This window comes from Dryas octopetala, chromosome 2 (genome assembly GCF_963921425.1).
Source record: "Dryas octopetala chromosome 2, drDryOcto1.1, whole genome shotgun sequence".
NCBI lineage: Eukaryota > Viridiplantae > Streptophyta > Magnoliopsida > Rosales > Rosaceae > Dryas > Dryas octopetala.
This window is the reverse complement of record NC_141367.1, coordinates 14,065,857-14,078,625: the sequence shown is the minus strand read 5'-3', so window position 1 is coordinate 14,078,625 and position 12,769 is coordinate 14,065,857. Positions and strand designations below refer to the sequence as shown.

Genomic DNA, 12,769 nt, shown 5'->3' with positions numbered 1-12,769 from the left:
TTGAATTTGGTGGAGATTTAATGAGTCCAATGTCCGGCCAAAGTTGAGATAAAAAAAAAAATAGAGTCATTAATTGACACAAAATAAAAGTTTCAGTCCTCAGTTGACACAAAGTGAAATTCATGTCTTGAATAGAGACATGGGGTATAGTTTGAGTCTTTTAGCTAAAATTTTCTCTTTTATGACTTCAATTGCAACTAAAAATTGACCCGATGCAGTTGGATCGGTTGGAACCACCCGACCCACCAAACTTTGTTCGGATGTTCGTTTTGGGTATAGGTGAAGTCGGGCAACTGACAACCGAACCGAGCAACCGACATCCTTTAGCTTTGTTGTAAGAAACCCATCCTTTCCTCTGATGCCTTTGTAAGAGACCTATCCTAAGCATGTTTTCCTGCAATTGTCAGAGTCTGGAGAACTGAATACTTTCGCAACAATTACAATACCCATCACATGATAAAGAAATTACCTTTTTAAAATTGGAAACGGCGAAGTCTACTACGGCTTTGCAGTCCATGTCCATGGCCATGTATTGGTACTTATTATTTTCTTAGTGCTGGTTTTGTTGAGCGTTTGACAACAATTTGATGAGCTTCTCAATAGTCCTAGTTGGCTAGTTCAATGGATTGGATTAATCAAAGAATGGAAGAATAAAAAAAGAAAAAGCTTTCAAGTTGTGGGTGGGCCCATCAGTAGATTGGGTAGCTTATTCGTTTATTCTAGGCATGGTTGCTTAAAACTTAAAAAATCATTTCGAAGTCTGAATCTCAAGTGTCACTCTCACTTGCAAATCTCAATAAACAAACAAAAACAAAAGCCTTTTGAGTTCCGTCCTCAATCCCATCCCCATTGCGTCAGTCACGGCAAGCAGGTGGAGTTTGGGAGCATGAAGACCAACGGCAAGGCCATAGTTGTCCACCTCTTTTCGCTCTCTATGCCATTCTCACCTTGGCCATCCACATCCACGTTCGAGCGCTTCCTTTTTTAGGCAAAGAAGATCGTCGAGAGCTTGGATCGCCGCTACGCCCTTTCGTGCCGCTTCGACTCCGTCCCTCGATCCGCCGCTACGCCCTCAAGGCCAGGCTCTGCCGCATGCACCAAATCTACAAGCTGTGCAAGAGGGCTGAACTCAAAGCCGTTGTGTTGGAGCTCGAGCGGCTCTGGGAGGTCGTTTAATGATGGCTCAAAGTGTTGGCTGATAGGTTCTAGAGGCCCAAAGATAGTGGCTTTGGAGCAGTACTGAAGTCTGAAGTCTTAAGGAGGCCATTGATTGTGAAATAAGATCGAAGATCAAAAAAGGAAGATTGAAGTTTTTGGAAATCAAAGAACACATCAAGAATGGAGAGCAGATTGCAAAGAAAACAAAAAGAGTTTGGGATAGTTTGTGAATTCTGGAAAGCGTGGAAAGTTGAAAGTGGTAAGTATTCGTTTATATATAGTCTTGAAGGTGAAGAGATTGAGTGGGGTTTGGTGGAAGATTTCGAAATTTTAGGATTAATTAAAATTCGAAATCATGTGATGATTAAAACTAGTTTTCAAGGCATGTTTGGAGGCTGAGTTGATTGACGTGTGTCGTGGAATTCACAAAGTTATGTCTAATCACTCACGTGATTGAAAGCATTTAATGGGTAGATATTGTGCCGTTGAAGAGATTTTATCTATCGAACTGATGTTGTGGTCATCACGGCTGGAATAATGAATCAAATACAGGTTGAAAATTGCTAACTGTTAAATGGACATTTGGCGTTATGCCCAAACAAACGAATTTTTTGGAGAAAGATAGAAGTTGGTCGAAAAATAGTTCAAAAGCATCAACATTTCCTCAACCACTCGGCTAAGATGGCTGATGCTCAAGGAAATGGGGGGCAAATGTTTACACCTATATCTGGTTATGGGCCAGATCCAGCTTTGTTTGAGTTAAAAGCCCAATTGTACCAAACGACTTTGACTTTAACTTCCACCATCTTATATGCCTAAAAAAAATATATAAAAACATTGGCCTCTAAACCCTTAAAAACATACCCATACAAATATTTGTTTGCCTCAAAATCTCAACGGTCACGTGTTGTCTAGGCCGTGGATAAAGGAAACCATGTCCTTCTAATATCTGTTAAGCATGTTAATACGCGGTTTTGGGCAGGGCATACATTATAATGATTCGCACTGAAACTGACTTCCGGTCAGGCGACTATGGACCAAGGAAGGAACATCTCTTGGTCGCAAATGTTATGATGCCTTGGCTGCAATGACTTAGAGTAGTGTGGCCAGAGTTGGTGTGATGGTAATACAATGAGTGAATATGAATGGATGTGTGGGTGGTAGGTGTGAAATCAAAATCTAACAAATAACAATTAACTGCAAAATCGAAATCAAAACACAAGCAACCTTCTGAATTAACTGTAACAATACGAGTATGAACCGTAAAACGCAAAATCTATCATTAATCTAGCTTATGAAAGTGATAAAGGAAGTAATAGACCTACGTATTATGCAAAAAGTAAGAACAAGAAAAAGTAAATTCTACACTAATATTATACGAATCAAAGCAACATACTCATATTAATTTCAATCAAACCTGAAGAAAGCAAAGGTTTCGATCCTAAGTTCTTGAAAGAAACCATAAGATTTTCTCAAGAACACCTAAAAATTGAAAAGAAACTAAAAGAACATAGTAACAACCGTACCTATGATAATTGAAGAGCTTGGGTTCTTGATGCTATTGATCTCTTGGATTTCTCTGGGGGTCAAAGTTGTGTTGTTGGAGTCTTGAGGACTCTATTTATAGTGGTAAAACCTTAACGGGTGCCTTGTATCCTAAGAGTCAAGATCTCTCAAGAGGTTGTAACGGTAAGAATCTTGAAAGGTTATAACTCTTGATCGTCCGGGATTCTTCGACTCCTTGATCAAGTGGGATTTATCTTTCTTAGCCCTTATCTTTTGTCGCTACTGGGCTCGGCCCGTGATGCTTATGTGTGGGTCTCTTTAATTGGCAATGTGCTTCATCTCGTACACGGCCTGTTTCTTTTGATAACTGTGCCTGCTGTGCATGCGGCCCAATCAACTTCTGGGAGATCTAGTCCATTTGAAAAAATGCAATTTCAAGCCCAAACAAATAATCAAATCTACATCCGAACTGACGGTGGTGGATAGAGAGGTGGGTGAAGGGTAGTTCTGGAATATGGGTGGGTATAGTGAGCAACTATAAAGATAATAAAATAAAATTTTAGAAAGAATAGTGCTATTCTCACCTCCCATCCCTATTTTTCCACTCAATTTATTTTTTCACACCTTATTAAATTTTAGAAAAGCAACAATCTACTTATCTCACCCTCATTATTCTCACAATACCCTTAACTTACAATCTCAATGACCCACCATCAAACAATTTTCCCACATCAAAAACGCAATTGTTTTTTTAATAGTCATAAGTGGTGCAGCCATGTCCACCGCCATAAACAAAGGAGATCAAGGATAGGCCAGTAGTAGAAACTGGTTGGTGCAACCCTAAATCTTCTTTTGAAGATCATTGGATTTGGAGTTGGAACGTGAAAGCTAGCATGAAATCTATGGCCAGCTTGAAGCTATATCTTGGACCTCCATTGTTGCTTGACTTGCTTCTACAAAGCAAGTCCCCCAATGAATCCTATAAGATTGAGTATTCATTTAATGTAGGCTTTTTAGCAAGATACCCACCTGAACTTTGACTCGATTTATATGTTACCACCTAAATTAAAAATTGAAACATTGAAGCAAGTTACCTCATGAATTAAATTTTATTTGCAAGTTACCACCTCCATCAAAATCCTCATGGGTTTTTTAGTCTTTGAACTTGGGTGGGGAAGCTTTTGCCACCTCAGCATGCTTAGTGGCAAGGCCCAATCAATTACAAGTGGCCACATGTAGAATCATTTTTCTATTTCTATTTTCCTATTTTTACAAACTTTGAAAATTAATTAAAAATAGCTCCGAACTCAGAAAAATATAAGAAAAATTCTTACGGACTCATCTTAACTAATACTAATTTACTATAGAGTCAAATTATCAATTTTTCCTCCAAGAGTTTCTAGAAAATTTGGGAAGTCCAAATTTATTTCTAAAAAATTAAAATACTCTAGACTCTTTAAAAATTTATAAGATAACTCCAAAAAATACAAGGTCTGCACCATTGGTCTTCTAAAAACTAACACTACTTTTCTCGTGAACACTTGCTACCCAAAAGACGTCTCGGTTTTAGAGAAAAATAAATTCTAGAAAAATTCTAGAATTTTCATAAAATCTAGAAAGAATTCTCTAAAACAGGTTTTTGGTAATTTCCAAAATATTTTTTAGAATTCTTCTGAGACTTTACGGAAATTCTATAATTTTTATAGAATTTATTTTGTGGCAGGAAATTTATTTTAATTTTTTTAAAAAGAAATTTGGACTTCCCAAATTTTCTGGAAACTCTCAGAGGGTAAATTGGTAATTTGTCTCTATAGTAAATTAGTATTAGTCAAGACAAGTCCGTAAGAATTTTCTGTGTATTTTTCTGAGTCCGAAGCTATTTTTAATTAATTTTTAAAGTTTATAAAAATAGAAAAATAGAAATAGAAAAATGGTTGTACATGTGGCCACTTGTAACTGGTTGGGCCTTGCCACTCAGCATGCTGAGGTGGCAAAAGCTTCCCCACCCAATTTCAAAGACCAAAAAACTCCTAAAGATTTGGATGAAGGTGGTAACTTGTAAACAAAATTTAATTCAGGAAGCAACTTGCTTAAATTTTTAATTTAGGTGGTAACATATAAATCAAGTCAAAGTTCAAGTAGGTATTTTGCTAAAAAGCTTTTAATGTATATGGGTAATTGTTGAAACTGTTTGCATAAGGCTTTCTATAGACAATAAAACATGAAGCAATTGAAAAAAAAAAATAAAAAAAAATTAAAAGGGTAGGAGGATAAGGATTTAGAGTTGGCTCATTTCTTAGCTGTGTTGCACCTTTATTCTTCTTCGATCCTTTTTTAAAGTTTGCTGACATGGCAATCACCCTGATTGAAAGTTAGCAGTAGCAAAGTGATTAAAAATCGTTCTTTTAATTAATTAATATTCGTCATTTTTGGTAATCTCACATTAAGATAAATTACTAATTAAAATTTTTCTTTAATGAATGGGTGGAAAATAGTAATTAATGGTGACCACTCTTTTAAAAATTTATTAGAGCAAAATGCACTATTGGTCCACTTACTTTTACGTTTTTCTCAAGTTAGTCCACGATTTTTTTTTTTTTTTGTACCAAGTTGGTCCACTTTATTTTTGACGTTTACCTATTTGGTCCATTCCGTCAAATTGAAAGGCATAATAGACTTTTCATTCATTTTTCTTCTTATCTTCTTCTTCCTTCTTCTTTCTTTCTTCTTCTGCAACACAACCCCAACCACCTTCCACTCCTCAACCCGTGCTCAGCCCACCCCTACCACCTTCCCATCCCCAACCCATGCCCAGCTAGCCCACCCTCACCAAAATCCCAAACATCGGTTGTGTAGTCTTGAAGTGGCCGAAATTCAACACTGCTGCCACTTCTGGCGGCTGCCCAAATTTGATTTGACACAAACAACAACCAATCACAATTCCAAGCTCGGAAATCAACTCACATATAACTAAGGGATGAAAATGGGACAAAATTGAGCGAAGGAAGCCCAAACCAGCCACCATGTGCGGCGAAGCCCGTGGTGGTCGTGGGTTTCGATTTGGGGATTTTCATTCCACTCATAATTGGCCCAAACTAATTATAGAAATGTGTAGAGTAGAGAGAGAGGATCGAGAATATACCCTTACTCGACAGAGATCACTGTTGGATTCGCTGGAAAAGCAACCGGAGTAGCCGCGACTTTGGAGCTTTGATTCAGCGTCAAATGGGTAATCGGAGATCATGGCGAGACTCACCATGACGAGGGGAAGAAAACCCAGTAGGTCCGGTGCCTCGATTTGTCCGAAGACGGTGGATCGCCATTGGAGTTGACTTTCGGGTCTCGGCCAGATTCTTCAATTATGATGATTTTCAAGATGATCTAAGCCCATGGGGAGATAGCGAAGGAGAGAGGTTGGGTTAGAGGAGGGGTGGTCGGAGAGAGGCAGGGTTGGGTGGGTGGAGGGGGTGGAACGGGGGTTGGGTTGGGAGAGAGGTAATTTTTAAATTTTAAATTTATTTTTCTTTTTAAGTTTTAATTTTTAATTTTTTTTAAATTATAAATAGAATTAAAATTTTATTTAATTTGGAAAGACCATTTTATCTTTCTTTTTAATAGAATTAATGAAATGGACCAAGTAAGTAAATATCAAAAAGAAAATAGACCAACTTAGTATAAAAAAAATTTTGAACCAATTTGGAAAAAATTGAAAGTAAGTAGGCCAAGGTGCATTTAACTCAGATTGTTAAATATGAAAAACAATCTCTTTTTTTGTATTTCATAAAATTGTGGTATTAATATAGCTTCTGTTTTATGTAAGTTCTTCCCCAATCGAGACCGAAGCCTCAATTCGGAAGCAATAGAGAGAAGAGCGAAGAGCGAAGAGCGAAGAGAGAAGAGAGACGAGGGACACAGTTAGCGGCATATAACAGAATGGGTAATTCTGTAACTGTAAGAGTAACAGTAACAGGGCTTTTCCCTCCAAAAACTTTCCGTATAAAACCGCCACACACCTCTCTCCTTTTTCAATTCTCTCATTTACCTCAACTCCAATATTCAAGTAGAAGATCGAGACGAGAAGCAAAGAAAAAAAATTTGAGGTAATCGAGAAACAAAACCCTAACTATTTGCTCTGTGTTGCATGTGTACTGTACATCGATCACTGTTCTATGCATTTAGAATTACTCACCGTGTGTTTGGATACCGAGAAACTTGAGGAAAATAAAGTAATTCGTGGATTGAATAATAAATTTCGAGTACTAGGTAATTTAACACAGTTTTAGATTCAGAGTCGTTTTCAATTCCTCCGATTTTTGGTTCTTGCAATCTCGATCACTATGCATTTAGAATTAATCACTGTTTGCATTTAGCAACGTACTAAAATGTTAGAAATGAAAAGCATGCAATGCATGCATGGACGTTGAATTTTGTGGATTAAGTAAATTAATTTTGAGTTACGAAGTCATTTTAATTCAGTTTAAGGATTCAAAATCGTTTTGAGTTTCTCTGAAATATTCAAAAAGATTTCTGTTTCTTCTAATCTTTTTCAATTCAAATTCAACAGTATTTCTGTTTCTATCAATCAACTGGAAGTCCTAATTACAGTTTACAAGTAGTATTATGAGTACTTTCGATGAAAGAACAAATTATTTTGCCTTTTCTTGTTTGTAATTGAATCTTAATCTTATAATTTCTCAGCTCATGGAATGTGATCATGACAAAAGCTTTGATTTAAAATCATCCAGATCTTCTTTTCAAGGCTCTGATTATGAAAATTAAGCATTAATTAATGTTTATCCTTAAGTTTCTTTTATTAGTTTTCTGTTGTTAGAGTATAATTTGATTTTGTAAATGTTTCCTTTTCCTTCAGATTCCTCTTGACTTTTGAAATTTGTATCTCAGCTTCTGAACAATGGACAACATCATCATGGACCGGGTAAATGTTTCCCTTAGAATTTTGTTTGATTTATTTCATTTATACTTTTCCTCAGTTTCCGAGTTTGAAAGCATGTTTTTAAATTTGTAAGTTTTACTAAATTATGTTGTAGTACATGATTGAGGAATGGCTTGGAGATGGAGCCCATGCCACTGTTGATATGGCCACCGATCTTCGTACCAAGCAGACTGTTGCTTTGAAGAAAATTCGATTGGAGGACAAACAAATTGATCGTGACATGCTCAGAGAATCACTGATTCTCTATGAGTTGCAGCACAAGAACATAGTCAGGTACTTCTTACTGCTATATGGAAATCCTCCTCAACTAATATTGTTAAGGTGCGTGATCTTATCCTTTGCTTATTATCTATCAGGTTAGCGCCAGCAGCAACATGCCTTAGCTTTTTTTAGTTTTAGTTCTGTTTTTGGTGTGTGTTTAATTTAATCCAGATTGATTAATTAGGGGAAGCGCATAAATTGCAAGTGTATGATAGTTAAGATTTTACAATAACAGATTTTAAGATGAAATGGTAAGAACTTTTTGTTTCTTAAGGTATTATTGCAACAAATTCATTTTGTGTCCCATCCACATGATGTAATCTTATAAGTATGTAGTATTTGATTTTTTTTGTTTACTCATTCGAAATATTTCCGACTTATTCTCTAATGGCATCTTTTTCTGGCAGGTTGGAGGGTGTATTTGTCCATGAGGGTTTTCTATATTTGGTTTTAGAGCACATGACCATGAGTATGAATGTGCACTTCGTGTGGCATAAAGACAAGTATAATGATCTGGGGATGATAAAGGTATGCTCTTCACAATTTACCATTCACAATATCTTGTGATAGATAATTGTTACATTTTAGGTATACGTAGCTCTAGAATTGGCCTAAATATTCAGAAGCACTTGCGAGTGGTTATTTGTGAACAATTTTCTAGAATTGGTTTACAATATTAGGAAGCAATTTGTTCTTTACCATTTTCAAATTAAATTAGTTTTTCGTTCATTCTCAATGATGGGAAGTTATTAGCATGTTTGTGGTAACTGGTAAGGAAATGTTTTTAACGGCACTGGACTTTCTCCTTTCTAGCATGGTAATGTAAACAAGCACATGTAGAAGTAATAACTACGCTGGCTAAGTACTAATATAAATATGGTACTATAAACTTTATTTTTTGTTCATTGTGCTTGGGTCCAATCTTGTTAGCTTCTTGATTCAACCTTTATTTCTTAGTGTTTTCTACAAAATTAATTTTCTGCCTTCCAAATGGTCAAAGATGCTATAAGTTCGATGCTTTGTGACTATTATCATCTGATCTCATGTGAACAATTTATTCTTTTGTTTTCTATCTTTTTCTTTTTGAAGGGTTTTCTGAAGCAGATTCTTTGTGGGATCTCTTATTGTCATTCTCATGGAGTTCTGCATCGTGATTTGAAGCCTGAGAATTTGTTGATTACTGGTGATGAGCTGAAGATTGCTGATTTTGGGTCTGCTAGGGGATTCCTTACTGTTGAAACAAGTCTTACTCCTACGGTACTAACATTCTCTTTATCTTTTTGTAGTTTGAAGGTGGTTTCCTTCAACATGATTTAAGTTGCAGTCTGTAATAGTTGTAAATTTAAACTGAATGGTATTTTTTTATATAAAACATGTTAAGAATACTTAGTTTTTCATTTTAAAATTAAAAAATTTATACAATAGAATATGCTGAAATAATGAAGAAACCAATGTAATGCAAGTAACAAATTATTTATTATTATTAGATAACACTCTTCGATTGTAGCTGCAATTCCCTACCACTTAGAGTGCATATAATATGTATGGTTTTTTATTGATTCTGGTTCATTTCTAGGAGCTAGATTTTTTATTAAGTGGACATCTGAACCTGATTTTACTTTTTCTTACTCAATAAAAGTTTGTTCCTCATAAAGAGATTATTAATTGTGGTTTTTTCCAGGTTGTGACAGTTGATTACCGAGCACCAGAAATCCTGCTTGGTTCTGAACGCTATTCTACAGCCATTGACATGTGGTCAATTGGTTGTGTATTTGCTGAAATGATGACATTGAAACCTCTGTTTAAAGGCGAATCTGAGATTGATGTGCTGCATAAAATTTTCAGGTGACGCTGATGCTGCCAATTTCTTAATTATTACTTAAATTTTCAAATTTGGAGTGGCAAGGTTTTACTCAAGTTCTCTTCTTGTATGGCACTAATGCCCTCAATTTCTTTGTATGTGTTAGTACTATGGGTACACCTAATGAAGACAATTGGCCTGGGGTAACTTCATTAGAGAATTTTCCGAATGGGTTTTCTGTGTACCTAAGGTAACTTATGTTTGTAATTTCTTTGTATATAAATTTTGCATATACATATATATACTTAAATTCTACTGCCATGTCCTTGTAGGATTTGGGAACTTTGGTCCTGAGGCTTGACGCAAACGGAAAGGATCTGCTGTCTGTGAGTTGCTCCAAAATTTAACTTGAATCTTATATATATATCCTATATACTTTTGTGTGTATTGGTCATGCATGGTACATATTCATTCATTCATAAACACATGCAGATTACTAAACTAAAGCATTTTGTTTTTCAGAAACTTCTTTGCTTGGATCCAAGTAGAAGAATTTCTGCAGAAGAAGCTCTGGAGCATGAGTATTTGAAGAACTAATTGGCGGAGGTCTAGTGTTGATATGATTCTAATATTCTTTTGTTTCTTTTCGTACATTTCTATTCTGGACTCTGCCTTCAATACATAGAAACTTTTAACTAGTGGATGTTCCTTGCTTGTTTTGCAACAACTGCTGTTGCATAAGATTGTTCTTTTTTGGTGAAACATAAGACTGTTCTTTTTTTGGTCAAACATAAGATTGTTCTTACGGCCTAAAGGGAATAATAGAGGATTCTTATGAGATGATTGTTCAATTATGTGATTTGGTTTTTTTTTTTTGGCCGGGGATGTGATTTGGTTTTTTAATTGTTTTATTTTATATATTTGTAGTTGTTGATTTTATTTATTTATGTGTTATTTTATTGAGTTAAAAGTTATGTTAGGGTATGTGAGTTATTTTGTTTTGTTCTACACCTACTGCAGGCTAGTTTGTTAGGAACTTAGGATTGAATGTATTTGTGTTTGACTTAGATTTTTTTCTTAATGAAATAAAATTTCGTTTTAGAGTTGAACTCTTTGATTTTGGGTGTTAAACGATCAATCTATGTACTAGAAACAAACTTGATGCCTTAATCTCCAACAAGTCCATAAAACAGCCTAACCCACCTATCCACCAACCCACATCTAATAGACCTCTCACACATTCCTGCTAAAATGATAGTTCCACAAAATAATGAAATATGCATGACGCTCTGTTCATTTCTATGGTGAATGGTGATACAATGATACCCCTAATTGGTATTCCACATTGGCATGCACAGGGGAGGTCTAGGGTATTTAATTAAGGCGGGTGGAGCCATTAATTGGAGAGCATGGGCTGTAGCCCGAGATGCATGCCCAATTTTTTTATTTATTTCTACTATATATATATATATCTATATATAGATATTTTAGGCTCAAGTTCAAATTAAACACCAACTATGGGGTGAATTTCAACTAGGTCTTATCACCAAAAAAAAATTTCAACTAGGTCCACAAATTAATAAATATTTCATAAACATCCACAAATTAACTTTTAAATTGAAAAATGTATTTATGTTTGCTAAATTGTTAATTTTGGGATTAAATGCCAGTGTGGCCACCCATGACATGACATATTCAATGTCGTAGCACCAGCTTGGCAATTTTCACCCCTAATAACCCAATATGTGGCACGTGCCCACCACCCCTCCTATTTTCAGCCCACTGATACAGTTCCCATTGGATGTGAACATGCTGCATATTGTGTACTAGGGGTGAAAATTGCCAAGCTGATGTCACGTTATTGAACATGTCATATCATGGTGGCCACATTAGCATTTAACCCCAAAATTATCGGTTAAGAAAATGGAAATATTTTTTTCAATTTAGACGTTAATTTGTGAAATTTTTTTTTTAAATTTATTAATTCGTGAATCTCGATAAAATTCACCCCATAATTGAGTGTTTAATTTGAACTTGAGCCTATATTTTATTATCTGTGATCTCTAGTCCATATTAAGGCACATGATTTGAGGCACCAAATTTTTTTCCAATTTGAAAATATAAAACTACATTTCGACACCTTCCGCCTTATAGGGAGATTTCCTCCTCTCAATTGTCAGGTTGTTTGTAGATGTTCTTGAAGGGTTGGTTGGTTTTCTCCAAGGAAGATCTCTTTGTATTAAGAAAGAGGTTTTTCCTATAGTCTTTAAAGGAATAAGTAATATAAAAATGACATTTATTTAACTAGTTATTGGTATAGTGATATTTATTTTAATTATTTTTCTGTAATTGACACATTAAAATATTTAAGTAAATAATTTTAAACTCCGTTTTTACACCACTGTTAAATAAACCTACCTAATGTTACCAAATGTTAAAAAAGTCAACCTAATGATAAACAAACCCTTCTTATAAAAAAAAAGACACAAATTGTCCTAAAAAAAAGACGCTAAGTGCACATGAGGTGTTATACAGAAAAGTTATTTTATTATGCTCTTTATCATAGGTTTTATAATAATTAGAATACATTTTTCTAACAAAATTGAGCTCACTATCAATAAATGCACTGCATATCTAATGACTAATTTTAACTCAAGGTATATTGAAGAAAGAAATACATACTAACTTCTAACTTTTGTCCAAGTTAAATAAGATGGATTAGTCATTAGAAAAACTTACTTCATCTGATCCCCACGATGACATCCCCTCGTGACTGATTCACCATCTTCCTTCTACTTCTTCCTTCCAAGGTTTATTAGTTACCCTCCATTTCTTTCTTCAATGTAACTTGAATCTAGTGAGTTATTTTTGTTTTGAAAGCCTAACAAGTTAAACTTACCCAATTCAATCTTGAGCACCAAACCAAGTTTAACTTATCCAATTCAAAGAAATCGAACTCAAACTGTTGTTTTATTTTGCTCCTTTTAAAAAAAATTACAAAAGAGGTCAAATATGAAGAGAAGACCCAAAGCCTTAAAGGTGGGAGTAAATGCGCTGCCATTACTTTATCGTACTTACGAGTCCCAAAT

General features: G+C 35.1%; 1 protein-coding gene across 2 annotated transcripts; it reads left to right on the top strand.

The window, feature by feature from the left end:
• Nucleotides 1-6,538: 6,538 nt before the first annotated feature.
• On the top strand, nucleotides 6,539-10,378 carry LOC147293290 (cell division control protein 2 homolog). 2 transcript variants are annotated; one of them, XM_086231474.1, is made up of 9 exons: nucleotides 6,539-6,764; nucleotides 7,567-7,600; nucleotides 7,713-7,891; nucleotides 8,287-8,407; nucleotides 8,969-9,136; nucleotides 9,561-9,724; nucleotides 9,847-9,930; nucleotides 10,013-10,066; nucleotides 10,203-10,378. In XM_086231474.1, the coding sequence occupies exons 2-8, from the start codon at nucleotides 7,577-7,579 to the stop codon at nucleotides 10,032-10,034; spliced, it is 762 nt and encodes a 253-aa protein (XP_086087600.1). In that variant the 5' UTR covers nucleotides 6,539-6,764; nucleotides 7,567-7,576; the 3' UTR covers nucleotides 10,035-10,066; nucleotides 10,203-10,378. The 2 variants fall into 2 exon arrangements, with proteins under 2 accessions (XP_086087600.1, XP_086087599.1); XM_086231473.1 differs by having other exon boundaries at nucleotides 7,535-7,600.
• Nucleotides 10,379-12,769: the final 2,391 nt, after the last annotated feature.